The sequence below is a fragment of the Lottia gigantea genome (assembly GCF_000327385.1).
Source record: "Lottia gigantea unplaced genomic scaffold LOTGIsca_44, whole genome shotgun sequence".
In the NCBI taxonomy this organism is placed as follows: Eukaryota; Metazoa; Mollusca; class Gastropoda; family Lottiidae; genus Lottia; species Lottia gigantea.
This window is the reverse complement of record NW_008709540.1, coordinates 1,746,574-1,759,486: the sequence shown is the minus strand read 5'-3', so window position 1 is coordinate 1,759,486 and position 12,913 is coordinate 1,746,574. Positions and strand designations below refer to the sequence as shown.

General features: G+C 32.9%; 1 protein-coding gene across 1 annotated transcript; it reads left to right on the top strand.

Annotated features, from left to right (window-relative positions):
• Positions 1-3,663: 3,663 nt before the first annotated feature.
• Positions 3,664-12,672, top strand: LOTGIDRAFT_164315 (hypothetical protein; the record flags this gene model as incomplete). Its single annotated transcript, XM_009060810.1, has 15 exons — positions 3,664-3,727; positions 4,590-4,772; positions 5,196-5,341; positions 5,833-6,030; positions 6,414-6,524; positions 6,924-7,004; positions 7,743-7,899; positions 8,286-8,438; positions 9,007-9,089; positions 9,597-9,764; positions 10,036-10,224; positions 10,669-10,785; positions 11,310-11,412; positions 11,730-11,918; positions 12,527-12,672. The coding sequence occupies 15 exons, from the start codon at positions 3,664-3,666 to the stop codon at positions 12,670-12,672; spliced, it is 2,088 nt and encodes a 695-aa protein (XP_009059058.1).
• Positions 12,673-12,913: the final 241 nt, after the last annotated feature.

Here is a 12,913-nt window from a genome sequence, read left to right as displayed (position 1 = left end):
GATCAAAGCTGTTGTCAACTAGAAGTAATAGTAGTAGGAGTAGGCCTAGTTATAAATATAACAATACAGGGACCATATGGGGAAATTCTTACTTCACATTTTGACCCAATTCCTTAACAAAATTTTTAATGACAATTGTTAACCAATCAGAGAATCTATTTCACATATTTGTAATCTATGATCTTTTGCTCAACAAAAATGAAACAGTAAATTACCAACTTGACCTACTCTCTAACAACTGTGATGTCTACATTTAATTATTCCAATTATTTCACGAATATTAAAGTGATACTACGTCTTAGAATTAACATAAAATTGAAGAATTTTAAGCTTGGCGAATAAGAGCCAGTAGATATACCGGGTGTCATAAATAACATAACGGGATCCTTATATAACCCAATAAATCCAAAAAACTTAGTAATTATCCATAAATATGCAATTAACTATTGAAAAACGCTTCATATCAAGATAATGCTTTTCAATAATTACTAAGTTTTATGAATTTTATGAATTTTCCAGATTTTACAGGGATTCTGCTGTAACTTTATGACACCAGGAAAGTTCACTGATGAATATAGACTCATACTGACCATTTCGAGAACTTAAATTTTATGTTCATTGTAAGACTTAGTATCACTTTAAAAATTCAAATTTCACTTGTGTGTCATGGCCCTAGTATGTCTTAGATCAATATATGTAGATATATATAAATATATAAGGTTTAATAAATTGGGATTGAAAATTAACACATTTCCTTCTAAAATATTAAATGTCAGAATGGCCCATTCATAATACCTTACATACAGGTACTGTGTATGTTAAAGATCCAACAAGTTAGAAGTCAATAACGAATTAAGGGCTGATGCAGCTGTCCTGACAAAATGCCCCTCATTGCACACTACAGGGAAGTGGCATTTATAAATCCAACTTCAGAGCAGAAAGGAATGTTAAGTTTCAAATTCACCTACCTACATCAAAGTCAATAACCTAAGTGAAAGATTAACAGTGTAAAAATGTTGTTATTGAAATATACCGGTAAACATAGTTTTAACAACATAATATATTGATTCAAGGAAAGGTATTTGAATTCAAATTTAAACTCAACCTCTATTTCAAAACAATATTTATTATGTCAAATCAATATTCTTTGGGAATAAATACATTTTAGGGAATTCAATAAGTCAGCTAATTTTGATTTTAACTTCAAGTAGGACTGGGTATTGATTACCAATTTGAGATCGATTATCGACGGCATGCTTATAGATCAAGAATCAATTAATAATCGAAATATTAAAATTAAGAAATCTTCTAAATACTAAATGAACACATGTTTAAATATTTAATTTCATGGGTTATTTTTGTATCATTAAATATATGGTAATATAAATATTCATTGCTGAGATTGGTTTTTACAGTTTATTATGTAAGTTATGGAAAACTTTGTGACAGGTATACTGGAGAAAATATTACTTAGACATTTATCAATTTAACGAGTATGAAATCCTTGGGTAACCCAATTTTAAATTCCTAGTGAGCATATTCAATTACTTTGATTATTTCACCCAATCCTCTAACTACAAGTTCTAAAAATCAAAAAATAATTTGCAAATCAGCACCCCCATAAATAATGATAACAATTAATGATTTCATAGTGACTTACTGTTATAAATAGGCCTTGATCGAAAATTGAAACTTACTTTTTGATTTTGAAACCAAGGGAACAATTTTGATCAACTTGAGCCCCTTCACAATAGTTATTCTTGCTTGAGCTTGTGTCACTAGACTTGCCATCCAAACCTATTTGATTCAGTGTTATTATACCTACACTCATTTTGGACTTATGAATGTCCAAGCTAAAAACCCATGAAATGCATGTCCAATAATAATATTATTGACTAGCATATTGAATAATATCAGAGCTGACACTGTCGGTGGACAGTGAGATGTCGTCTGGTACAAGGCATTGAGTCATTGACAAGATTGAATGAAGCCAGCAGCAGTGGCGGTGAGGTTTCTCTATTCTAGTGGAATTTCTACCTTACATCAAATGTTGCTTTTCTATCATAAATTGGATATGATCTTCTTTAAATCTGAAACAGTAACACTTACCACAATCCAAACTCCTATTCTACGACAATACGACCTTTATATTGTAACGTAAATCACTAAATTCTTAATTTCTGCAATAATCGATATTAAAATTGTTTACCAAAGGGAGATAAGTGTGAAAACAGGAGTGGTTTCCCCTTCAACAAACGGTGTACAGTATCATTTTTGACACTATGAAATTTAGCTTCTATATTTCACTGTGCAGGTGATTTCATTTCCATTTTATGATATTTCTCAAAATACATATAATAAATAGACTTAAATATAATTAAAGAAGAAATAAAAAGCGTTAGATTTATTTGACAATAATTATTTTCGCAATAATTTCCTGCAGGGCTTTATTGTATGGAATGAAATTTACTTACACCGCTTAAACTTAAACCAATCAGCGTCCACGTCGTGGGGATACCGGTTCCTGTTTTTAAGAAGATATTTACTTTTTGACAAAAATTCTAAGAAAATCAGGTTTGTTTGGATTTTGGCACTTTCATTTTACCGGAAGAAACGCCCCAGAATTGACTACCCATGCTTATATGTCTTTGCAGTTTTGTGATCTATCTGTTTCGGTGAAAATCACATCGCAAGCGACTACCTGTATTTGCTGATGTGGCATCTCCAAGCCTGACTTGTTGTACCGGACAGCCTCTACAATCAGGCCAAAACAATCTCTTTATAAATATATAAAAGTTATTTAATTAAATTGTATTCCTTTGCATAGGTCTACTTCCATTATTGAATAGCTTACTTTAAACACTAAATGATGCATATTGTCAAAAAAGCAGACTAAACTTCCATTACTCAACAAACAAGGTTGATTGCTTGCATGTTTTCACCTCAGAATAAGTCAGTTCGGAACTGTATGTACGTCTTTAGACAAACAATGTTGATTTACAATGGCCAGCAATGGAAAGAAATCTATTACAAAGAAAGGGTTTACTACATATACAATTGTCAAACTAATGATACAAGCTGTGAACTGGGCAAACCTGCTTTCAACAACATTCTAAATGATAAATGGATAACTGTAAATGTAGTTAACTCTTTATACTTACATCGCTGACCATAAACAGCCATAGAAAATCAATGTTGTTTATCCTGAGGTGGAAGAAGGGAATAATGAGAGTGTTGCACATAGGGCCGGAATTGACTTATATAGAGTGCTCAGATTTAGAGTGAGCTCTGAATTGAAATTTTGCATGAGAAATATAACACAATATATACACAAATATTTTTTATTGTGACAATTGTTTGTCTTTTCATCAACCCAAAGACTCTTAAGAGAATAGCACTTTGGTATTGATTGACAAAGTCTCATTGACCATTCTGTAAACTTTGTGGTCAGACAGCAAATTACTATTCTACTGAAAAAGGCCACAAATTGTTGCAGCTACAATGCTCCATAGTTCAGTAGTTGAAGCAGTAGAAGATGATCTTTTATCAGTAATGTTTGAGGGCAAAATGTTGTTTTCATTTCAACTGTATATTTTACATTTCAGGACAGAAATCAAGATGAAAACGTCAAGTGCACCATTTGGGGCTGCTTGGCTCGTGAAAATGTCCCCACAGAAACAAGACACATTGTTGAAGTTAATGATTTTAACCATTGCCGCCATTTTGGGTAAGTTTCCTTCTATTCACCATCATTGCCAGCTGAGTAACTACACAAAAAGACATGAAAGACATTTATCATGGTTACACTTTCAATTACTTTTCAATAAAGAAACAACGTATGACTCTTACATGTAAATATTTGTTGAATTTTCTCAAAAGGGTGTGATGTTTCAGCTAGACCATTAAATCATATTTAAAGGTTAAGAAAAGGCTTTAAATGGTTTGTTGAAATAATATTATAGCCTATATAAAAATTTGTCTAATAAAGTCGAGGTAGAGATTCAAAATGGCCGTGAACTACGTTCTTGTGTTTTATTTCCATGTAAGAGCCATACATACAATTAACACAAGATATCAACTGTAAGATGAATGATGACATTTGACGTAATCTATGACATTGATTTCTGTCAGTGGTTTCCATTTTCAAAGAAAGTCGCATTTGAATTTGTCTATAAGTCAACCTGGGCAATGATAACTTAGATGAAAACTGACTGATGGCTTTTTCATTTATGAAAATGAAAATGCTAATACTTATATGAATAGAAAGTAGAGGTATTCTAATGACTTTGAAAAATACCGTACCAGTTTGTCTCACATGTCCATAATTAATTCATAATTAGCTAAATTAGAAGAGAATTACCAGCAGAATTCCAATGAGTGACCGATCAAGAAAGGTCAAAAAGTCTTTGTTTGTTTGTGCAGACTGTATACCATAAGAACATAATTATATGATTAAGAATACATGATAATTCATTAGAAACACCAACTTATCAAATAGTTTGCTTAATTCGACACTAAAAATAAGGAAACACATCTTTAAATGCTCAGCTTTATGTCTTTATTTTGAACTGTTAATCTGTTTATTTCAGCTTTTTCCACCCGTTTATTTTCTGTACTGCAATTTGAAAGTGTTATTCATGAATTTGATCCTTATTTTAACTATCGTACTACCAAGTTTCTGGCTGAGAAAGGATTCTATAACTTCCATAACTGGTTTGATGACAGAGCTTGGTATCCTTTAGGTCGTATCATTGGTGGTACTATCTATCCAGGTAAGAATAAGATTTGAATTTGAAACCTTAATATTTTCATTTGAAGATTCCAAAGACAGGAATGGCACCTTATCTTGCTTTTATTAATATTAAATAATAGAACAGTCAATGAAAACAGTTGGGTAAGTTTGACATCTCTTTATCTTGCATTTTATTTGTTAAGAAATGAATTAGTGTAAGTATTTACTCTCTAACTTGACCGTGATGGGTTGAGTTGAGTTATTTCCCCTGTGAAATCTTTCTATCATTCTAATGCCTGTTTCCAAGTCAGCTTATTCAACATAATGTTCCTATGTCTGCGATTACATGTGTACAAATTTCAACGCATTCTCAACAAAAAAAAATGGACCCTGAGAACGAGAGCAAATCTTCATAATTTGATTGAATATTGAAAACGCTCAATATCAATTTTTGATATTTCAGGTTTAATGGTGACTTCAGCTATGATTTATAATTTTTTGAATTTTCTCCATATTACGATTGATGTACGTAATGTGTGTGTTTTTCTGGCTCCGTTGTTTGCCAGTTTTACTACCATTGTTACCTATATGTTTACTAAAGAATTGAAGGTAAGTGCAATATTTTTACTCTCTAGAGCTTTTTGTATGAAACATTATAGTCTTAAAGGGATTGTACAGGGGTTTCAGCTAGGGCTGGGTATTGATTACCAAATTTAGATGTATTATCGATGGCAGACTACCAATCAAAAATCGATTAATAATCGAATACTTCAATTGTGAAACCCTGTAAATACTAAATTAAAAACACGCCAAAATTCTTAATTTCATGAAAAATTTTTGATCGGATATTATAGTTTATTGTGGGTTTGTTTTCCACCCGAAGGACTTAGTTTTAGTTTAAGTGGAATTGCAAGAACCACAGATATATTGAAATTGTGCAAATCAACGCTGTCAGTGTCCCATATACACAAGAATTATGAATCCTAATGGATTATGTTGGGATGGCAATTCCTATGGGTTCTGGTTTTGGTAGGCTTATGCCCATGACGTACCAGGCTATATCTCATTGTCTAACATGATTTATCTCCCTTGTATTACAGGATGCTGGTGCTGGTCTAGTGGCTGCCTCTATGTTGGCTATTGTACCAGGCTATATCTCGAGATCTGTGGCAGGGTCGTATGATAATGAAGGTATCGCTATCTTCTGTATGTTGTTGACCTATACGTTGTGGGTCAAGGCTGCTAAGACAGGGTCAGTCTTCTGGGCATCTCTTTGTGCTCTTGCTTACTTTTACATGGTAAGTAAATATATGATTCATTTTCTGAACATTAATCTCTGTAATAAAAAGCATGAGATCATTTGAAACGATACGTAATTACATTCTACATACAGTGAAAACTCAATAAGATAAAATTGCGAAACAATATGAATATTATGAGTAGAATGTGGAACTTTGTCTGTTATCGACTTATATATATCCACTATAATGTGGTTTCTTTACCAAACATTTTCTGATGGTCAGTACATTTGACCTAGGCAAGTGTCTCTATAGAAGGGTATCTCCTAAAACTCCTAGGCCAGTGTTTCTATAGGAGAGTATTGTCTATTATAGCTAATACTTATGGCCTTGGCCAGTGCTATAGGAGTATGTCTTGTAATATCTATGTATTGTTACTATAGGTATCATCATGGGGAGGTTATGTATTTCTCATCAATCTAATTCCACTCCATGTTCTAGTTTTAATGATCACTGGTAGATTTTCTCACAGAATATATGTTGCTTACTCTTCTGTAAGTATTAATTTTTCTTTCTGAATGTTGGCGCCACCTTAGCTCCCAGTGCATATTTCATGAGCCAAAGCTGTTCGTTTAGTTAAGGGTAGATAGATACTTTGGTTATTGGAGAAAATTGAACCTGTGGTTCAAAACAAATTATGGAGTCAATGACTCATAACAGGAGATGCAAAATAATATCATCAGATCATGGATGGCCAGTGGAGTCACCTACAGAGAAAAATGGAAGCAAAACATCCAAATTGGTGTTTAAATAAGATTATGTGAAGTGAAAGGTTTGATCGCCAGGGAACTCAGAGACAGTTCCAGTGTTTAGGATATTGGAAAAAATAAAATTCCTGGTAAAGTATAATGATGATAATGTTGATGTGTATATATCTCTGTTTTCTATTATAGGTGTATTGTTTAGGAACTATACTATCCATGCAGATCGCTTTTGTTGGTTTCCAACCTGTCCAGTCTAGTGAGCACATGGCAGTAAGTATAGCTACAAACCAACAGAATAAATTCTCATATAATGTAGTATAATAGCTGCTTTCACTTCAGTGTTCAGGGGCCTTATTCTTAAAAACTTAACTGAAGATGATTTTAGTGTTCTTAATCATCTGATTGGTCAATCACTAAAATCGATTTTAAATTGAGTTTTTTTTCCAATCAGATAACTGTATTTCTTAAAATCTGGAATTTTATTTATGTTAAGTTTTGGAGAATAAGGCCCCCGGCGCATTTTTATTTACCATTGTTCTCCTGGGTAAAAGTTTGCTATGAAGTATTTTAGAATGTTGTCATTTCTATTCTCAGAGAGATTTCATTTGAATTGGATACAAATAAGCACAGACAACTGGAAACATTTTTTCTTGAGTTTAGGGTCAAGGGTCAGACAGCTGGTGGACATTATTAACGAAGCCGTACAGAATACATGCTTAATGACTCAGGCCACGTATTCTCAAAACGATCTTAGCCCTAATATGTCCTTGAATTAATGTTAGAAGATAAGAACCTAGGACATCCTAGCGCTAAGATGGTTTCGAGAATATGTGGCCTGGACATGCAGTTTTTATAAAAATGATAGTAGGTAAAGAAGCATCTATATATTTAATGCTTGTATAACACAGTATTTCTATCACTGATGTGATGACTATGTACCTATATGTATCTGTATAATTTGATTCTTTTTGGCATACACTGTGAGTTTTATTTTATGTTTTTTTCCAGGCTTTAGGTGTATTTGGACTGTGTCAGATCCACGCTTTTGTAGATTATCTACGCAGTAAGTTAACAACTGAACAGTTTAATCTGCTGTTTAAAAGTCTAGTGTTACTGTCTGGTTCTATAATGTTCGGTGCTGCTGCTATTGCTACAGCTCTTGGAAGTATCCTTTTCAGTATAACTCTATATTATACGTATTAAATTGACTAGCTTATCTCATACTGCCAACACATGTGTTTTTGGATATACAATCCTCATCATGACAACAGGTTTTAGGACTTTAGTGCTTAAAACAAGTTGACAAGGATTTGGAGGTTTTCAGATGAAAAACATACACTGTATCAACGAACAAATCAAAATGATTTTGCAAGATTAAAACAAGACTCAGTAAGTCTTTAGTAAGTGTTTACTGGAGTCTTGGTGCCAATGGAATTCGGAGACATGATTGAATTTTGGGGCCAGGTCTATTATGCTATACTGATGTGACTTCATTTGAATTTTAGAAAGTTTTATATATTTGTCTAATCATGATCCTTAACCACCTGTAAGAAATTTCACCCTGGACTGGTCGATTCTACTCTCTATTGGATCCTTCATATGCTAAAAATAACATCCCCATTATTGCCTCTGTTTCTGAACATCAACCTACAGCCTGGAGTTCATTTTATTTTGATCTTCAACTTCTAGTCTTTATGTTTCCTGGTAAGTTGATTTCTGTTTCATATTTGGTTTGATGCAGGTTTATATACAAATCAAGACTCTTTGTGCTAGAATGTGCTTACTTAAGATATCAAAAACTTAGGCTGATATCTTTTCTCTCATTGCACACTGCTGTGCTTAGTAAAGTTAAAGCAAGTTTGTCTTAAAAGTGTTGATGTAAAAGATCTTTGTTTGGTATAGACTGATGAGTGTGTTAGTTGACAAGGTTATACCATAACTCAATCATCGAACTTTTAATCATTCAGCTATTGAGCCCAACACTAAAACTATGTTGGATTTGAGCTCTCTTATGATAAGCACTGTGACAGGTTTGACTACTATTTTTCTGATAGTCCATTATAATATTTTATTTTTTAACTTTTATACTTCATTGCGTTACTTTTCATATACATGTACCTGTGTTTCATTTTTATTGTTTATTGGAAATCATTGTACTATTCTATGTTTGTATGATGCCCACAAAGGGCGTATTTATACAATAAATCTTATCTTATCTTATATGGCCAATACAGTTTTCTTGTATTTATATTTATATGTTATATATTTTCAGTTGGTTTATACTACTGTTTCTCCAAGTTAACTGATGCTAATATATTTATTATTATGTATGGTGTTACCAGTATATATTTCTCTGTAAGTTATCAATTTTATGAATTCAAATACTGTGGAAAAAGTGGAATTAAAGAAATTTTTAAATCTAAATCCCCCTCTCCTAAGTGAAAATATTCACTCACATCATTCAAGTTACATACTATTATCAAGAATACATACAAAAATTTGTCTTGCTAGCTCAATTTCAGCTATATTTATGGTAAAATTTAACATTCAGTTCCCTGTAATACTGAGGATGTTCAAAGTGTTGTCACTTCCAGGGTATGAAGGCTATTATAAAACATTCTTACAGATAGTTATGATCGAAAACATGACATCAGCATGGAAATGATAAGAATCTTAGCTTCTTTGAGCTTCCACCCTTTCTTCGTTTGTCAAATTGTATAAGAACCAGTAATCAGATTTTGATTTTGATTAGTGATACATATGGCTGAAATTGATCTCTATCCGCAGGTAATTGGTAAAGAAATATCTTAATTGACTATATCTTTAGCTATTTCATGAAAACTTTTCTCATTTGATTTTCAGGGTGTTATGGTACGTTTGATGTTGGTATTGGCCCCAGTAATGTGTATATTATCAGGTATTGGAGTATCAGCTGTTCTCTCTACCTATATGAAGAATCTTGACGTCTCCACTAAAAATAAAGACAAGAAAGCCAAGAAGACTGATAATACCTATCCTTTAAAAAATGAGGTAATTCTGTGTTTCTGGTTACTCAATGTATCTGACAAGTAGTGAGAGCAAACAGTCAATACATATATAACTGGTGATGTCAGTAAATAGCTAACATAGAAGCTACTAAAGCATGTCACTCTGATATTATGTCATGATGGATGCTAGTCTGTCTGTATCCCCATATTCTTGTATCCGAAAGCAGTACATGTATATGTTTCATTAGCCCAATCAGTAACAGAAATGTGGACTCAAAACTTGATTTTATTTAATATTCATTCTCTATTTTCAGATTGCTACAGGAGTTATAATGATCATGACATCATTTTTAATAATGTATACCTTCCATTGTACCTGGGTAACATCCGAGGCTTACAGTAGTCCGTCTATCGTACTGACAGCTAGAGGTGGAGACAATGGTAGAATTATCTTCGATGATTTCAGAGAGGCTTACTATTGGCTACGACAGAATACACATCATGTAAGTAAAAATATCAATAACTATAACGAAGCTTGAGATATCAACAGCTCTGCTCCTTTTTTTTGGGAGTTTAGAAGAACTATAATTTATAATAATTATTCTCTCACAGCAAAATTGGCTGATAGAAGACACATCACACAAGTGATTGACATGCTCGTGTAGGAATACATGGCTTATTTTCCTTCTACATTTTTCAAATTAACTTTGCAACTGATCAACTGTTCATGTTTTGTATTCCATCTTGAATTGACCAGAATTCGTGTGTCAATGTGGGTACTTCATTATGTCAGCTGATGAAACCAATATGATGCATAGAATTGTTACCTTAAGAATAAGTAAAGAGGTTTTGATTAATAACACAAAGTATCACCTTATCTACCAACCAACAACAACTTATCTCATGGTTGTCTCAGGTATTATATAGATATGTGTTTTTATTTGCAGGATGCTAAGATTATGTCTTGGTGGGATTATGGATATCAGATAACAGCTATAGCCAATAGAACAGTTCTAGTTGATAATAACACCTGGAATAATACACATATATCACGAGTTGGCCAGGTATGGAGACATTAAAAACACCCCTTATTTTGAAATGAACTTCTCCTACATAACACTGTATATTATTGATGCATGTCAAGATGAATCCAATTTAGGTTTTAGGGTTGAGAATACGATTATATCAAAAGTTTGTAGATTAGTGTCATTAAAAACACCCCTTATTGTGAAATGACCTTCTCTAAACATACACCGGACTGTTTATTATTGATGGATGTAAAAAAAAATCCAATAAATGGATTTGGGGTAAAACTTATCCCTATTCACTATTTGACATGTATGCAAGTCTAAATTTACATCAAAGTACAGCCTTGATTTGAAATGAACTTCTCTAACATTCATTAACACTGCATTTTATTGATTAGAAAAAAGAATTGTTAATAAAGAGTGAGTGATGCATAGAGTCCAAAGACACCATCAAATTTGAGCTCCTCTGGATAGACACTATGTTAGGTTGCCTAAATTATATTTTTCATATTAGAAATTTCAGTATAAAAATGTAGCAGAACTAATCTTGTTTTTTCTAGGCTATGGCATCACCAGAAGATAAAGCATATGAAATAATGAGAGAATTAGATGTAGATTATGTTTTAGTTATTTTTGGAGGGTTAACTGGTTATTCTTCAGATGGTAAGTTAACATGTCAGATTGGCTGGATTATTAACGGCATAATGGAAACAAAATTTTGCTCAGCACTTGAGTCCGACTTTCTTGTACAAGTGTTTCTGTGATTCTGTGTAGTTGGCTTCACAACACAGAACACCAGTTTAACTTCTTTAATTTGGTATCTTTGTCTTAGGGTGATATGAGAATAGAAATCCTGTAAAAAAAAGCACTGGCTTAGGTTATGAAGTTAGAACTCTATATTTAATATAACATGTTTGCTTTATAAACACACATTTTCACTTAGTGTTTAAAGGGTTAATTAATTTCTACTTCTGTTATAGATATCAATAAATTTTTATGGATGGTGAGAATTGGAGGTAGTACTGATCGTGGAGCTCATATAAAAGAATCAGATTATTTCACCCCCCAGGGCGAGTTCCGAGTTGATAAAGATGGGTCTCCCATCTTGTTAAATTGTTTAATGTATAAAATGTGCTATTATAGATTTGGTTCAGTTTATACTGAAGGAGGTAGGTTGATGATTTTTGATTTTCTCTATACTGTTCTGGGAGCCATGTTGGCTCAGTGAGTTAGGCGCTTGCTCGCTGACCTGAAGGTCCAGGGTTCAATCCTTGCATAGGTCGAGATGATACCTTCTGATTTTTCTAGCTACTTTCCCCCTGTCAGTGATGCAGGTAAGAGGGGCTGACATGGAAAAGGCTTCTAGTCATTTCAGTTGGAAATCGAAAAAGGGCAGGCTAATGCTGCTGTCCTGGAAAAATTTCCCTCATGGTCTTCATTAGCCCACATGGTGCAGTCCTAAATTGGGAGTCAGCTCCCTGATATATTAGAAGTTCAATTTAGCTTCTTGTTGCAAGAGGTGTGATACAGATATGGAAATGTTTAATTACGAAAGACTGATGACTCAGTAGAGTGTAGGAAGTGCTGGAGTAATCCCTTGTTAAACTTAATATCCTCATTAAAAATAAACTGCAACATTGCAAGATACAGAATTCTATGATACTTTACTAGATAGCCTGTTCCCTCACAAATTATGAAAAGTAGAAATGGAGAATGCTTTAGTCCTTTCAATCTGCCAGATAGATCAACAATGTTGCATTTGATTATCTTCTTCCAGGCAAACCTACAGGATATGATCGAGTAAGAAATACAGAAATTGGAAATAAAGATTTTGAATTAGAAGTTTTAGAAGAAGCTTATACCACCGAACATTGGCTGGTTCGAATTTATAAAGTTAAAGATTTAGAAAATCGTGGTGTTTAAAAAAATATTCTTTCATTTCTGACAAAATTTATTCAAAGACATGCCCATTGTCACTATTTAGTTTTTTGGTGAAAATTTGTAAAATTTGGTTACATTTGTTATAGTAGTTAATGCATTTATTATGTGGGAAGTGTTAGTTATTTGTACTCTTCAGAAGTACTTGATATCACTGTGCTTTTTATCTTAAATCTTAATTCTTAAAGATAAATGTATGGGCTGGTAGTATACCCATGATTGTTTA